This window comes from Carex rostrata, chromosome 1, assembly GCF_964058835.1.
Source record: "Carex rostrata chromosome 1, lpCarRost1.2, whole genome shotgun sequence".
NCBI classification, from domain to species: Eukaryota; Viridiplantae; Streptophyta; class Magnoliopsida; order Poales; family Cyperaceae; genus Carex; species Carex rostrata.
The window spans coordinates 18,309,816-18,327,420 of NC_135918.1; the positions used below are offsets into that span (position 1 = coordinate 18,309,816).

Sequence of the window (17,605 nt, forward strand, 5' to 3'; positions counted from 1 at the left end):
GACAAATTTTGTTAAATGTGTGAACAATAAATATAAAAATTCTCTCAAAACTAATAATATCATCGTATTTGAGAAAATATAATTCTTTCTCACAATTCCCTATGTGACTAACTTTTGGGTCCAATTTTGTGGATCCAGCTCTGTTGTTCTTCAAATGGGATAGGACTCTCTTATTCCAAATTTAGCCATTGAATTTTTTCATGCGTGTATCTCAATAAAGATAAATGGTTAAATTGGAAATAAAGAGTCATGTTATCCCATTTGAAGAACATCAGAGTCGAATCCCAATTTTGCATCTTGTTGGCTCAAGATTTTAAGTTTTCTTCTCATAACCCGTCTATGTAGGCCTCTGTAATGGAATGGTTTAAATTTCCTAAACCTACCAGTGCATCATTTCTTCCCATGAATATTCCTTTAATTGTCAGTTAGCATGACACATTTCCTCGAAGAAATTACAAGCAAGGGATTTTGTTCTTCATTTTCTTTGCGATGCACGCAAAAGTTAAACCCAATGGAAAATTTTCCTCAAACCGGTCTTCAGTCTAATGTTGGGCTTCTTTCATGTTGCATTTTTGCAGGAGTGTTAATGAAACATTGTTATGTGTTTAATTACTTCATTAATTAGTTTTATATTTGATAAGAAAAATTTGAATAAGAATTTTTTTTCATAACTTATTAGGTAAGGATGCATTTAAGGAAAAAATAAAAACAGAAATTTCTTAATATAGATGGTTCGTTGACCTAATTAAATTTTATTGCTATTTTCAATGTGTAAGCTATTAGTTTTGAGAGACCGTTATTAATTTGCTTCAAGGTAAAATTATAAATTACGCGTAGTACGCTAGACTATTCTCTTTTCATAATCTCTCTATGTGCTTGTGAATAATGTAAACGATGGATTTGACTTCTCTCGAGATTGCATGTGGTACCAGTTGAAATAATTGTAGGACTATAGTCATTTTTTAGTTCCTTCATTGAAACCTCTATTACTTTTGAGTTGATTTCAAAGACATGTAATCTTTTTCAAACAATTTAAAACTTATAATCAAACAATACTATAGTATATTTTAAGGACTGCAAAGTCGTTTTTTTAATTTTTTTTCCTCTTAAATGCTATTGTATTAGTATCGGTATTTGGTAATTTAATTACTAGAAGAAAAAGCAAACACTGCAGTAAAAAAAGTAATTTTAGATCCAGTTTTTTTTATCTAACTTTTTCATTCCAAAATCAAACAGATTTAAGGAAACCTTTTCAATTACTGTTTTGAATCGAAATGAAAGATTTACTGGAAATTACCAAAACTTCGGAGTTATTATTAATAATATATTTGCTGGCATATATACACCAAGTTCATATATAAAAAATAAAACATGATCACTACTAAATATCTAATTGGAAGAACTAAAATCACATGGCTTCAAAGTATCTCTCCTAAAAAACCAATGGATCAAAGCATCTTTCCTACAAATAGGAAAACAAAAACATGCTTAATTGACCCCCAAAATCCTCATCTGACAACGAGAATACGAGATAATACAAATTCATGATACATATTTAATGTACATGGAGGAAAGCGAACTCTTGGAGACACAAAATTTAAAAATGATAAAAATTTATTTTCTTTATCCTTTTTTTTTAAAACTGAAAGGGGACACTTGACAATGATTATCTTTACAATCTTGAAAATAGTTTTTCCAAATCAATTCAAATAAAGTTCAAAATTAAATAATTATATTTATAGGTTTGTATTGGACATACAGATATATATTTATAGGGAATTATTTGCATTAAAACAAAATATTTGATCAGAATTTATCTACAACATTGACAATAGTTATATGCACAAACCGGGCACAAAAATCATGAGTCGAACTAATAGAGGTACACAATAATATTCTGAAGCTCATTGAAGAATTTAATAAACCCAGAACCGCATGCAACAGCGAAACTAGTACCTTTCTTTCTCCATATATAAGGTAGGCTTCTTGGATGGATTTGGAAGAGAAAGGCAGACTTCTTGGAATTAATTTGGAAGTGAAAGGTAACAATACACTGGAACTGGTACCTTTCTTTCTCCAGAAAATCTGTTAGGGAAGGATGCATATATTTCTTTGTTCGTTTTCACTTTGTTGTTGGACTGAGCCCATGTGCATTTTGTAACCCAAAAAGAAGATAATTATATAAATATATGGACTAGGTAGAATATGCAATTTGGGCCGTTATTAATTGTATTTAGAGTGGATCCATTGCTCATTATTTGGGCCCTGATTTGGGTTAGGCCTGTTTCTTTGTAGAAGTTATTCCTTCCAACTTTAATGAAAGCAGAAGAAATTTATCTTTGTATAATCAGTGAACTAGCTGTGTTTAGTTTTTAAATAGTTTAAATTACAATTTGTGTGCAAATAAGATGAAACTTCCATCTTATTGCTTGGGTTGTTCATTCAACAGGCCCTGAAATTGGGTTTGGCGAAAATAAAGATAGCTGACAATTTTTTGGGCTGGGCTTCTTTCGTTGTAAATTGAAGATTGAACTATTTCTGTTGGCATAAAAGGCCCTGAATTGTTTATGTAACAGTTCATGTCAGATTTTTTTTCTTTTCTTTTATTATCCAGGAAGAATCGTAAAATACCACAGTTCTTACAAGAGAACCCTAAAACCAAACAAATAATAGCTACTTCCTAAAAAGAAAATTTTGGTAACCAAATGAAAAAGAAGAAACTGGACATGGAGAATTTGCAATTTCATAGAAAGGCATGGATTTCATTAATAATGCCACATCATAATTAGCAAATGTACACTGGGACTTTCAAAGAAAATTAATTATTGCTTCAATGCAAAAGGTTCAATTAGGAAAACAAGCTCAGAAATTTTTAATAAAAACGTGACCAAAAATAATAATAAAAAAATAAGGACAAAATTACAATGACATACCGGTTCTACTAAACATGCATCAATACTTTAAGCAGAAACATTTGCAAAGAGAAAAAATCACAAAATAAGGACAAAATTACTATGACATACTGGTGCTAGGACTTTTAAAGAAAATTAATTAATTACTCCTTATAACAAAGCTTCAGTTAGGAAAACAACCTTAGAAATCTTTATTAAAACCATAACAATAAAAAAATAAGAAAAAAATGAAGGTCAGAATTACAATGACATCGGTGCTAAAGCAGCAATACAATCAGCACAATCTTTTACAACCAGAAACAACAACAATATATCAAACCAACTTTGGCCCATACAAAAATCAACAAGCAGTCATATCATACATATATCCACAAATGTAAACTGACAATACACACCGCATCAAGTGACTAGCACCGGTTGATAAACTCAAAACAAAGAAACAAGTCTTAAACATACAACACACAAAAAAAATACCAAATATAAATAAAAAGGACATAGAGCATTAAAAAACCCAAAAAAAATGAAAAAAGGGATAAGAAAAAAAAACGAAAAAAGGAAAAAAAAATGGGAAAAATAGTGTACACTAATTTAAGTCCGGGTGATACATTATAATGTATCACCCGGACTTAAATTAGGGTACACTATTTTTCCCATTTTTTTTTCCTTTTTTCGTTTTTTTTTTCTTTTAGCTTTTTTTATTTTTTTTGGGTTTTTTCTATAGTTTGCCAAGAACAATTAAAGCATCAAACAAGTTCAACAGGTACATAAAAATTATACAGTCTCTCAACAATAAATGTTCGGGAGAGTGAAGACTTAAAAAAGATGGATGCACCTAATTTCTTCTTAAAGATAATCAAAGGAGATTATTTTTTTGGTTTTTTTTGTTGTTATTTTGGTTTTTCAGTTTTTTTTTTTGTGCTTTTATTTTTAATTTTGGGGAACTAGTCAAAATTGAAGATATGGAGAGACAATTGGAGATATGGAGAGACAACAGAGAAGAAATTGAAGAAAGTGAGCAAACAAGCCAGCCTAAAAACGATTCCCTTCTTCTGCAAGAAAAACAGAGTTGAAAAGAAAATATTAGCATTTTATAGCATGAGCAGAGTAGAAAAAAATTATGGCTATCAGATGAATTATAAAAAAATATTGCAATGCCAGCATTAATTACTGACAAAGATACGTAAATATTTTGTTTCTCATGCTTTTACTTGTTACATGGACATGTCTGTTTAAGTAGACATATTGAAATATGTAAACGAAAGTTCAAAAATGAATAAAAATGGTTTTAACTGTTCGTAGTACTCTTGAATGCAGATAGTTGGAATAAAATATTTTTCTGTAAATTAAATAATTTCTGTTGGGAAGAACAATCTTTTGTACTTTTCTCTTGGAGAAAAATGTACTAGAATATGTGACTAAAATTCATGGGAACAAAAAGAATTGGTTTACTGAATAGAAGTTGCAAGTTCGAAACACACACAATGAGAATTAAACTAAATTGATAGTATAAGCACCGTATATCAACAAGCAAGGAATCAAATTAAGCATGAAAATGGCAAAAGGAAAGAGGCCAGGTACATTGGTACTGTTCATTACTGTTAAACCATACCAATTGTTTTAGCACATTCAATGACTGAAGGTATTGGTGGCGGGTCCCACTGCTTGATGTCCTGACTTTACTGGGCATTTTTCTTTCTACTGATTAATGTTTTGTACAAATGATTGTAAGAAAAGGAGGCCAGGTACATTGGTACTGTTCGTTAGGATGCATGCCTTGTCTCCTCTGCTAGTTATGGTTTCAGCCAAAATTTGGGCAATTATGTTCCTTTATGCCAAGTACTAGCGAGGGCCGTACAAATAAATTGTTTTATTAAAATATTACAGGTAACGTTTAAAACTCCTATCAAATTTCCAGTAATAAAGCTAAACAATAGAAATTAAAGTGTTTTGGAGAACCAAAAAGATGGAGAGGTCTAAATACATTTGTTTAGATCCCTGTATGACTGATCAAAATGAGCTATATATTCATCTATCCATCAATAAAGAGAAGAAATAAATTTAAAAATAGAAGTGTTTAATCATGGGGTCTCAAAATTAGCTTACCTTTTGTTGGAAAAATCACAGTTGGAGATTGTGCAAACGAGTCCATCCTAAAAACGATACCCTTCTTCTGCAAGGGAAACAAAGTTGAGATGAAAACATTAGCATCTTATAGCATCGGCATTAATTACTAACAACGTAAATGTATCATTCTGATACTTTTACTTATTACATGGACGTGTTTGTGAAAATAGATATATATTTAATTATGTAAACGAAAGTAGTTTAAAAATGAATAAAAAAGTTCTGAAAGTTATTGCTCTGAAATGGTAATGGTTGGGGTACAAGATTGCTATAAAAGTATAATGGCAATAAAATGGGCTGTTTGGCCTTTCTTTCTGAAGAAAACAAATTTGGTGTAAATTAAATAGTTTATACTGGGAAAGATAACTCTCATACTTTTTCTTTGGAGAAAAATGTTTGAGAATTTGTGACTGAAAATCCACCGGCACAAAAATGAATTAAAGAATTGGTTTACTGAATAGAAATTGCAAGATGGGAACAAACACAATGAGATTTAAAATAAAAGGCCAAGAAGAATAAGTACGGTATACCAACAAACCAGAAATATATCAGAGTATGAAAAAGGAAAAAGGAAAGAGGTCTGTTACACTGGTACTGTTCATGAGTGCTGAACCATACTAGCAGGAGGATGCCTTGTCTCCTCTGTTAGTTATGGCTTCAGCCAAAATCTGGGCAATTATGCTCCTTTATTAATTTTAAGTACCTGGGCCCTTTTCATATTTATTATTACAGGTGCGCTTTACAACTCCCAATTGAAAGATAGAGGGGGGCCAATGTATATTTGTTTAGATCCCTATATGACTCATGAAAATGATGTACTGATCAATAAACAGAAGAAATAAATTTAAAAATAGAAGTGGTTTAATGTGGGATCTCAAAATTAGCTTACCTTCCGTTGGAAATGTCACAATGGTCTTTTCTTTACGAAACCTGACCCGGTAAGGGCCACCCTTGTTGACCTTCTCTGTAAGGTTTGGACAGTTTTCAATCTGCAACTCGCGAAGATTCTTGGGTAGTTCTTCCAATTCGAATTCACATAGGTTTGGACAGTTACCTAGTATCATATACTCGAGAGATGCAAGATTTTTCAAGTTCTTTTGCAGATGGGTAAAACTGCAATTACTAAAGTATAAACACTTAAGAGAGGTAAGAGACTGTAAAACCTCATCATCCAAGGAATCTCCTTCTAAGCAACGAATTACCAAAATTTCTAGTGAGGAGATAGTTTCATTTGATAGTATCAACTTCAATACTAACAGGTTGTCAACTGCAACCACTGGAAGTGCAGATGCGTACTTGGCCAAGGGAGATGAGAGATTGATCTCAGGGCAGTTTTTCACAAATAGGGAATTAAGCGCAGTTAATGAATTAAATCCCTCCAAATTACCATTCCATCCCACTATATCCAGACTCTTGAGACAAGACAGATCACCAACATGTAAAACTCCCATCTGGTTATTCAAATCAACATTACCGACATAAAGGGCACGTAGTACTGGTAAATATGATTTGGCAAGAAGTACTTCAACATTTGAGCAATCTTGGAATTCTAGCCTCTCCAAGGAGGAAGGCAAAGAATCATTTGATATGTTCAACATGATGCAGCCATTTAATTTGAGCTCTATCAAGGAGGTTAAGGCTCCAATACCTCCCAGGGAACCGAGAAAATAGCAATGTCTAATGATAAGAGACTTGAGGTTCTTCAATGAACATAGGACTTCCTTGGGAGGAAGAGAGGTCAATATCTGAATTTTAGATAGTTCCAGTTTAGAAAGAGAAACAAGGGATTGTATGCAGATGGATAATGCATCACTAGCAATCTTACATGAGGATATCTTAAGGATAGTGATTGAAGATGGTAAAACCAACTTGCCCTCTTCCTTTTTACTGTAAATTCTTGCTTGATGAATCAAAATTAAAGGATGAAGAAAAATTAAAATATATTGGTTCAACCTGGTATCTTTTATCTGCTTCATGACCTCAAGGAATCTTTCATTGTTCATCAACAAATCATCCTCAGAGAAATAACTAAGCTGTGGGAGATCGTCTATCTCTAAATAAGTAAGGTTTGGAGGAAGGGAAGGTATTTCTTTAAGGTTATTGAGCCTCTGTAGTATAAGACTCTTACAATTGGGAAGTGATTCCTCAATGGATGAGATTTTTTCTATTTTATCACAGCACATTAATGCTAGTGATGTGAGATGGTTTAGTGAATTCTTACTTAGCATCCAATTGGGAAATTTATCTCCTCCAAATCCTTTAAGTGTGAGATCACTTATATTATGTTGAGGTTGCAATGCCTCTAATAATTCAACATGTTGAGTACAGAGACCTGCAACATCATCGGTATCTCTTTCATTAGAATTCCACTCAAATGTTAGTGCCTCGAGATATTTCTTATTTTGCATATGGGCCTTTACAGCATCCTCTGTACTCCCCACATTCTCAAGACCTGCAATGTACATTTCTCCTCGAAGCTGATTTAAATTTTCTAGTTGTTGCAATTCATACCCACATTCCTTCCTTACAATGAAATGATCAAGACCTTGGAGGGATGTCAGCCTTCCAACATGAGAAATATGGGATATTGTCTTCCTACATGCAACAAACCTCCTCAAGCTAATGAGTTCACAAAAATCCTTGGGTAGGGATTCACAATTTATCAGGTCAAGCTTTTGGAGGTGGTAAAGTTTGCGTATGGAATCAGGAATCTTCTTAAGAGGCTGATAGCCATTAATACTGAGGTAACGGAGATGTTTTAACTTGCCAATGGAATCTGGCAAATCATCAACACAAACGAAAAGATATAACACCCGTAGTTTTTCCAAGTGTTTCAATATCGCTTGCAATACATTAATCGGGACAATGTCACCAACATGTTTCACCCAAAATGTGCGGATATTTTTCATGAGGCATATTTTTTCTTTTAGTTCGCTTATCATGCTTGAGGGCAAAAGGATGTGACGGATGTTCTCACTTCTAGATAACATGTTGCTTATGTGGGAAGAAACATCTCTGGAATTAGTTGAGTCTATTCTGATAAAATCATCTCCTTGAACCCGCTCTGCAAGATCATGAAGCAGGTCATGAAGTTGATATCGCTTTTGTTTTCCGACTCCAACTTTTTCAATAAAAAACCTCGATACGAGCTCATCCAAGTAATTTTCACCGGTATCTTCCAACCTGTCATGCTTATCTATTGGTGTAATAAAACCTTCAGCCATCCACAAATTAATTAATAAATCTCTTTTGAGCCTCTTTCCTTTTGAAAATAAGCAACAGATTGCAAAACAACGTTGGAGATTTAGAGGTAACTGTTGATAGCTCCAGATCCTTGCTTTCATGTTATCTCCCAACCAATCTTTTTCTGCTACTTCCTCCCAATACCTTAGGTTTTTCCCACTCAACTGTTGACCCACTAGCTTTGCCGCACCAGGGTCTCCTTTTAGCTTAACAACTATTTTTCAACCTATTTTTTCGAATTCCTCTTTTTGCAAATGAGAATTGCTACGCCAAGCATAGTGCATAAAGAGTTCCAAAAATTGATCCTCCTCCATCTCCTTTAAATAATATGTCTTTACATCCGTAACACCGGGAAGGTTGGCCTTCTCTGCAACATTTTTGAATTGAGTTGTAAGTAGAATACTGCTCCCTGGTGAGCAACTACATAAGCAACTAATGAAATTCTCCCATTGCGCAACAAAATCTTCAGTATCACTCCAAAAATCATCTAACACAAGTAGAAGTTTCTTAGACCCTAACATGCTTTTTATTTCTGTGAAAAGAGCTTCAATAGATGTAGAGGGATAATCATTACTAGCATGTTCTTTTTTCTTTATGATTTCTATCATATTCTGAATCACATCACTTGCCTTAAATTTGCGACGGGTATGCACCCATACAGGAATATCAAAATGATTTTGTCCATCCATATGTTTATATACATACTGGGCAAGTGCAGTTTTCCCAACACCAGAACGACCCGTAATGACAATTATAGGGATAGCTGGCCTAGTTCTTGGTCCTGGCTCAGAATTTGATGGTTTTTTTGTGAGTAAGCTGACTATGTTTTCTTTATCAATCTTACGACTGAAAACACTGATGGGAGGCTCTGAGTTTGTTTCCCTATCAGGGTCACTACCACTAGCATTTTCATGGGCCTCTAACAAATCACGAAATTCGTTCGCCTCCTTTGCAATTTCTATGAGTTTGTTTATACAACCCTTTAGCTTGATCTTTTGACCGGAGAAAATAGATACGGCATTTTTAAACTTAACCTTAGCATTCTTAAGAGGACTGGGTACAATTTTGGATGGTAACCTAATTCGTGTTCTCCTCTCATTGTTCAGTGTTTTTCTATCATTCTTTACCTTCTGCTGAAGTAGTTCATACTCGAATAGGTCGATTGCATCCTCAGCCTCATAGTATGCAACCTTGAGCCTTCTGAGCCAGTTCACTAGCTTCTCCTTGTTGGGGCTCTTTTCGGCTTTCTCAATCGCCAGAAAGAGGCAAGGAAGTCCTATGTCTGCAAGTATCTTCCTTCTTTCGTCGATGCCGGTGCCGAGATAGTGATGCGCTTTGTCAAATAGTATTTTGATCAAGGGGGACGCCAACCACCCTAAGGGGGCGAGCTCAACCACCATGGCTAGAAAGCTGAAGAAATTTAAGACAAGTTAAGAAGAGTGAAAAGGAATTGTACAAAATGAGATGGTAATATGGGATATTGGATTGACTTCAATGGTTCTTCCTTTTTTCTCTTTTTATTTTCTGTAGAATTAGAAGTATGTTCTGGTTTGGCAAAAAGAGAAAGGTGTATTTTTTTTTTGAGAAAAAGCCCTTGGGCGTAGAGAAAGGTGTTCCCAGGACGAACAGTAAATGATTCCATTCCATGTGCTGCTGCTTCATACGAAAAAGCACTGATAAGGACTAATCTATCGTGTGAATATAGATTTTCCGTGGCCATGCTGTACAACACAGATTGTAGCAGGTTGAGGCGAAGCCCCACCAGTCAATCAAGTCATTTCAAGTGGTATCTGAACAAGGTAAAATCACACGCTTCGCTACTGTATGCTTGCTGCATAGGATAATGTACCCTGTTACATGTAGCAGGCAATTGACTTGACTACCCACCCATTTTGGAGCCCACATGGTCCATGGTGGATAGGGATGTTCATCGGTTCAATTCGGTTGAAATTGAACTGAAATAGACAAACCAAAGTTATAATTTGGTTTCAAAAATAGAACCGAACTGAACCGATTTATAATTACAACCGAACCAAAATATTATTTCGGTTTATTCAGTTATATTTCGGTCAAATCGAAATATATTAATTTTTTATTTAAAGCAATTGTTTTATATTAAACCGAAGTATATTAAAAAATAAGCCGGAGTATTAATAAAAAAGAGAAAAGATCTTTGTCCACCATCTGTCCACAGTCCTTATCCACTTCCGTTTAACTGATTTTAACAGACTCGGTCCTCACATTCCAATGGAAATTCAAAACCTTATCAGATTCCGCGTATTTAAATCTTCCTTCTCGATCGTCTCTTTCCTTTTTAAATCTCATTTTCAAAAATTTCCTTCCCGATCAGATTATCTTCCTGCTGTGGCGATTTCCTTCCTCTTTTAAATTTCTCTTTTCTATTTTGTCGCGATTTCTAACTCTAATGAGAACACTAGCGACTGAAACGCACCAAGTGGTCGCAGTTTGTAACATCAATCAGATTTGGTCTTTGGACTCAAAAGATGAGTCGCCTTTGGCGTATTATTGATCTACGTAGATATGCATATTATTGGCGTATTATTGATCAATCAGATGCCTCTTGTTACTTTGATTCTCCTCGCTTCGATTTTCTATTCAAATTTCGGCGACGGCAGTGACAGGCACGACGGCAACGATAACTTTTGACGTCATCTCTCCACGCGATGCATCGTGCTCAACTCTACCGTGTGAGTAATATCGGATCTCACATTATTTCAATTTTTACAATTTTACAATCAGGTTTAAAGGTTATGTAGAGTATTTTACCGGATATAGTTCACAATTTTACATGATATATGCATCATTTTACAGTATTTATTATTATTGATGTTTAAAGGTTTACAATATATATATATAATTCACAATTTTACAGAATATAATTTATAGTTTTACATGATATGTAGAGTGTTTTACAATATATAGTTCACAGTTTTATAACCTTATTTATTTATTTTTATTTTTTTGCATGATGGTATTTCGAAGAACGCTAGTTTTTTTGATGATATTATGGATGTTGAATGATGCAATTAGGTTTGCTATTTTGTGGTGAATATTATGGTTTGCATTAAACAGATGCTGTGTGTGATGAATATTGTTGTTTTGTTGAACAGATGATGTATGTATGTTTAGATTCAGAAATTTTACAGTATACATAAAATTGATTTATAGTTTAGATTTATAAATTTTACAGTATTGATTGTTTGTAAGTTGTATGTTTTATGTTTATACTTTAAGTTGAAATTTTGTATTTTTTTACAGTTTATTTTATCCTTTTCATATGCTTATTTTAAATTATTGAAATTTTATAGTTTTTACGTTTTATTCTCACAGTTTACATTCACAATTTTACAGTATTGAAAATTTATGTTTTTTAATTTGTATTTTAATCGTTTTCATCTGCTAATTTTACATTATTTTAAATTTATAGTTTTTACTTTTTATTTTTTACAGTTTAAGTTTACAATTTTACAGTATTGCAAATTGATATTTTTTAAATTTTATTTAATCTGCTAATTTTACAATTTTATAATTTTATAGTTTTTACCTTTTGATTTCACAGGTTTAATTTGATAATTTTACACTATTGAAAATTAATTTTTTTTAACATTTTATTTTATCGTTTTCATATGTGAATTTGCATGTTTGTAATTTTGATGATTTTATTGTGTGTTCATTAAATCGAGAAAAAAGAATAAAAATAATAATTGGAAAATTTCATTTTGTCTTTTTTATCACGTTTTTTTTTGTCAAAATAACTGCTAATAACTAACATTAATTGCCAATAACTTCCTATATAACTGCAATTTCTGAAAGTACAGTTTGAAAGTACAACTTTTTTGTTCTGTTGTGCAAATTGCAATGTGTTTTTAACTATCATGGGACCACTTTAAATAGTTGCTGGATGTTTTGTTTTTAACTGATACATTTTATGTGATATATTGTATAATTATACAGCATATGGAAGTAGTTTTACAGTATTCGCGCAAGTCAAAGCTGTGGACAATTAGACGCTTTCAATAAATAAACTGGGATATTAAGAAATAAACAAAAGTATTTAAAGCTATTGATTAAGAAATAAACCGATGTATTTTGAAATAAACCTGGGCGGTCGGGACCAAATTCATAATATATAAAATTTCGGTCGGTTCGGTTATTTCGGTTTTGAAAATTTTCAAACCAAACTGAACTGAAATTATAATTTGGTTTTAAAAAACAAACCGAACAAAACCATTAAACCGAAAAAATTAAACTGTTTAGTCCAAACTAATTCGGTTCGGTTCAAAACCGAATAAACCGGACCCAGTGAACACCCCTAATGGTGGGGATTCCATAATTAAAGGTGAAATTGTCTATATGCCCTTCGAATCTCATCTTTTCATGCGTTTATTAATCTAAGTTTTTTTTTTCACGAGATGAAGTGGTTTTGTGGGATATCTGAATAATTTCAATTGTTTTTTCTTTTTTTTTTTCTTTTAGGGCGTATTCGTTTGTCACGGAATTATACGGAATGAGATTTGACAGGGATGTGAACTCACTTTTGAAAAAGTGGGAACTCATGAACACAGATACACACATGATTGATTATGGAAATGTGTTAAAATGAGTGTTCGGTTGTACCATGAAAATAATTGTAGGAATTTTTTTTTTTATTTCTAAAATACTTAATACCAATATAATTATACTTATTGATAATTATTAATATAATTAAATAAAATGATGAAACAATAACATAATAATATTTATTAATTATTATTTCTTAAATTAAAATTTTGTAAATAAAATGTTCTTTTCATAATTATGATAAAATATATTAATCACATTAATTAAGAAACAACAAAAAATATTGATCTTCATAATAGTTGCTCCAACTGGAAAAAAAAATGATCCCAGACTCAATTTAATTTATCCCATTGAAACAATATTTTTGAAAGAAAAAAGTAATTTGAATGGGAATTTAATGAGAATTAATTTGAAAGAATCCTTATCTGCCGAACGATAGTGCAAATTATTTGAAAAATCTCACCAAATCCTATGCAATTCTTTACAGCCGAACACGGCTTAGAAGTGCGTTCTGGTTTGGCAAAAAAAAAATAAAAAAATGCTGCATCCGAAAAAGCACAGACAAGAACTAATTTATCGTGAGACATAGATTTTCTCTGGCCACGATGTACAGTACAGACTGTGGTAGGTAGATGTGAAGCCACACTAGTCATTGACAAAGTTAAATCACATGCTTGGCTACTGCATGCATGCTGCAAAGGATAATATGTAGCCTTTTACTTTGGAGCCCACATGGTGGAGAACTCCATAATTAAAGGTGACATTGTCTGGAATCCGAATCTCTTCTTTTCAGAGATTTATTCATTTAATAATTTTTATTCTGTCCAACTACCAAAATCCGGCCATTATAAGGGTTAAATTTCAAATTTCTCCCTATAAACTTGATATTTTTTTTCTAATTGAAAGGAAGAAACGAAGAGTTGGAATTTTAGTTAACCCCAGTCTTTGAAGAGTCGAAATTTAAAATCAAGGTCCATGCATGAATATCTACTAGCAGTCCTTCAATTTTTTAGGGATAATAATATCTTCAAGACTTATTTTGATTATGACAATAATCTTCGTTGGTACTTAATTTATTAATATATAATGCTCATTGGTAGCCTCATATTTTGATGAGATTCGTTTTTATTTTTTTCTTGTTGTGTACTTCTAGTAAATTAAGGCTGAAAATATGTTCATTCTTTAAAAGTCTCAGTTCCATGACTGAAGATCGAAGGATGCAAAATTGGTTCCTGGGAGCCTCATTTCTGATCAGAAATGATAAATTTATTATGGGCCATGATTTCAAGCAGTAGTTGTCTATTGCCTGGGTCGCTGATTCAACAGCTATTTTTTTACCTACTTTTTCAAATTCCTCTTTTTGCAAATGAGAATTGCTAGGCCAGGCATGGTGCATAAAGAGTTCTGAAAACTGACCCTCCTCTAAATCCTTTAAAACATGGACCTCTACTTTCATAGCTAGTTGTGAGACATTGTTGGATTGGGTTGTAAGTAGAATTCTTGTCTCTGGTGAACAACTACTTAAGCTACCAATAAATTTATCCCATTGGTCATCAAAATCCTCAGTATCACTCCAAAAATCATCTAACACAAGTAGAAGTTTCTTAGACCCTAACATGCTTCTTATTTTTTTGAAAAGAGCTTCAAGAGATGCAGAGGGATAATCATTACTACCACGTTCTTCTGCCTTTATGATTTCTATCATATTCTTAATAACATCAGTGGCCTTAAATTTTCTATCATATTCTTAATAACATCAGTACCCATACTGGGCAAGTGTAGTTTTCCCAGCACCAGAACGGCCCGTAATAGCAATTATAGGGAAAGCTGGCCTAGTGCTTGGTCCAGGCTCAGAATTTGAAGGTTTTTGCGTGAGTAAGCTGACTATTTTTTCTTTATCTATCTCACGACCGAAAACTCTGTCAGGAGGATTTGAGTATGTTTCCCTTTCAGCTTCACTACCATTAGCATTTTCTGGCCCCCCTAACAAATCACAGAAATCGTTGGCCTCGTCTGCAATTTTTATAAGGTTGTCTATACAACGCTTTAGCATTATTTTTTGCGGGGTGAATACAGATAATCTATCTTTTATTTTCTGGGGTACAAATTGGGATGGAAAACTAATTCGGGTTCCCCTCTCATCCTTTACCTTTTGTTTAAGCTTTTCATACTCGAATATGTCGATTGCTTCCTCAGCCTCATAGTATGCACCCTTCAGCCTTTTGAGCCATTCCACTACCCTCTCTTTGTTGGGACTCTTTTCTGCTTTCTCAATCGCCAGAGAGAGGCGAGGAAGTACTGTGGCCTCAAGTATCTTTCTTTTTTCGTCGATGCCGGTGCCGAGATTGTGATGTGCTTTGTCGAATAGTGTTTTGATCAAAGGGGACGCCACCCACCCTAAGGAGGTGAGTAGAGCTGCCTCAGCCATCATGGCTGGCCTTCTGTTCGTATGGGCTTTAAGGAAAGTTGTGGGTGGGTAGAGGTGGGTAGCTAGGGGAAACAAACTTTGATCTGCTCGAGTTCAATGGTTCTTTCTATGTTCTCTTTTTTTCTTTTCTTTTTACTTTAAAATTAGAAGAATGGTGTTTTGGTGGAAGGAAAATGGAAAGGAATGGTCGCACATAAGAAAGAGATGGTCATATGCTTTGTCGAATAGCTTGTTCATGGAGGGGGAAACCAGCAACCCTAAGGAAGCTAGAATAGCCTGCTTCAGCCATGGTTAAAGTAAAGTTGGATCACTTAATCTTTTTTTTTTTTTTTTTTTTTTTTTGGGGTTTCTAGATCACTTAAATTTGAAACATGTTTTGGAGAGATTTGAAGAAAGTTCAGAAAATTGGAAAGAAAATGGTAGGAAATGAGAAGATAATGTGGGAAATTTTGTGTGTGGTGTGTCAAGCCACACCAATCTCTAGAAGTTGAAGTGTTGAAGATTCAACATAGAAGGGAATTGACGTGACTACACACCTACTTTCAAGCCCACACGTTAATGATTAAGGGTCAAATTACCTATATACCCCTCGAAAGTCTTCTTTTGAGACATTTATTCATCTAGTTATTTTTTGAAGGTTTTTTAAATGTTTATATCGGGAATTGATCCTGTATAGTTCTCCTTTAATATGATCAACTCATTTTGAAAGATTTTACAAACTATATCTAAATATTTTATAGTATGCACCCGCAATTATTTTTTTAAAGGATGATCTATTTTTTTAGTTACTACATAGCGGTGAAAACGGATAGGATATACGGAGCGGATAATGGTAAAACTACATTAGTATCCATTTTTAATTTTCGAATATAGGTACAAATCTGATATTAAATGGATATAAATATTGATACGAATCAGATTTGACATTTATTAAAAAATACTAAAGTTTATAATATTTCTCTAATTATAATGGTCAATAAGATAATTTTTTCCTTAATATATATTAAATCATAGAGTCCGGCAAGTATTACATCAGTGTAATTTGAGCCAATATAACAATAACTCCAAAACCTATCAAATCGACTTCAAACGATGAATCCAAACTGTTTAAACTGATCTACATCATTAGTTGTGCGTCTACGTACAAAATTTAAAATTTTTTGAATTTATTTAGTATCAAGTCAAGCAGTCAAATGTGGGAGTTTTTAAGTTAATTTTAATGCATTTATTTTTCAACATTTTTGACAGCTTGACTTGATACTAAAATAACTCGAAAAAATAAAATGTTACATGTAAATCAGTTTGAACAGTTTGAATTAATCGTTTGAAGTCGATCGAATAAATTTTAAAGTTGGTGCCATAAGATAGCGATATCATACTAGCTGGACTCTAAACTATGTGGTATATATATACTATCCGAATACGGATAATTAAAAGTTTGTAACATCAAGAGAAAAGGCCAAGGGAGATAAACCGTTTGGATATCAAGTTGAAGCATTATGACTACGTCTTCAGCATCATATTTTTATGTTTGTGAGAATTATATTGTTTAATATCCTAAATATCATGTTCTATCTATATTAATGCATAGAGACTACAGTCAAGCCACACAAATATCTAGAAGTTGTACATGATCATTTTCTGTACAAAATTAGATGGTATTGTGGGAAATTTGATCAAGTTCAATGGTTCATTTTTTGTCTACTTTTTTTTACTTAGAATTACAAGTACGTTCTGGTTTGCCAAAGAGAAATGCATTCACAGGACGAACAACATATGATGCCATGTGCAGCTAACATAGGAAAAGGCAATGACAAGAACTAATCAATTGTGAGACAGAGAGATTTTCTCTGGCCATGCTGTGGTAGGAAGAGAGGAAGAAACACCAGTAAGGCAGTCACTACTCACTAGAAGTTGAACAGTTGTACCGTTATCGGTAAACAAGATTCATTTGATAAAATCATATCACATTCAAGTAGAACTGTATAGCCTGGCTGTCTAGGTCCTCTGGAATATGGACTGTAGCCTGTATGTGGGAATAGACTTGACTACCCACCTACTTTGGAGCCCACACGTTTATGATTAAGGCTGAAATTACCTATGTACTCTTCGAATATCTTCTTTTCAGACATTGATTCATCTAATTATATTTTGAGAAAAAATTAGTGTTTATATCGGGAACATGATCATTTTCTGTACAAAATTAGATGGTATTGTGGGAAATTTGATTGAGTTCAACGGTTCATTTTTTGTCTACTTTTTTTACTTAGAATTACAAGTGCGTTTCGGTTTGCCAAAGAGAGAAATGCATTCACAG

General features: G+C 33.2%; 3 protein-coding genes across 4 annotated transcripts; all 3 read right to left on the minus strand.

Moving 5' to 3' along the window:
* Positions 1–3,647: 3,647 nt before the first annotated feature.
* LOC144562276 (putative disease resistance protein At3g14460) lies at positions 3,648–8,380 on the minus strand. 2 transcript variants are annotated; one of them, XM_078311483.1, is made up of 4 exons: positions 6,566–8,380; positions 5,926–6,487; positions 5,016–5,082; positions 3,648–3,961 (listed from the first exon to the last, which is right to left on the minus strand). In XM_078311483.1, exons 1-3 carry the CDS (start codon positions 8,378–8,380, stop codon positions 5,063–5,065), a joined length of 2,397 nt encoding a protein of 798 aa, XP_078167609.1. In that variant the 3' UTR covers positions 3,648–3,961; positions 5,016–5,062. The 2 variants fall into 2 exon arrangements, with proteins under 2 accessions (XP_078167609.1, XP_078167599.1); XM_078311473.1 differs by having other exon boundaries at positions 5,926–8,380.
* Positions 8,381–8,500: 120 nt separating this feature from the next.
* LOC144562288 (putative disease resistance protein At3g14460) lies at positions 8,501–9,884 on the minus strand. Its single transcript, XM_078311491.1, has one exon. It carries the CDS (start codon positions 9,677–9,679, stop codon positions 8,501–8,503), a length of 1,179 nt encoding a protein of 392 aa, XP_078167617.1. The 5' UTR covers positions 9,680–9,884.
* Positions 9,885–14,616: 4,732 nt separating this feature from the next.
* LOC144570531 (uncharacterized) lies at positions 14,617–15,291 on the minus strand. The gene has a single exon (XM_078320440.1). It carries the CDS (start codon positions 15,289–15,291, stop codon positions 14,617–14,619), a length of 675 nt encoding a protein of 224 aa, XP_078176566.1.
* Positions 15,292–17,605: the final 2,314 nt, after the last annotated feature.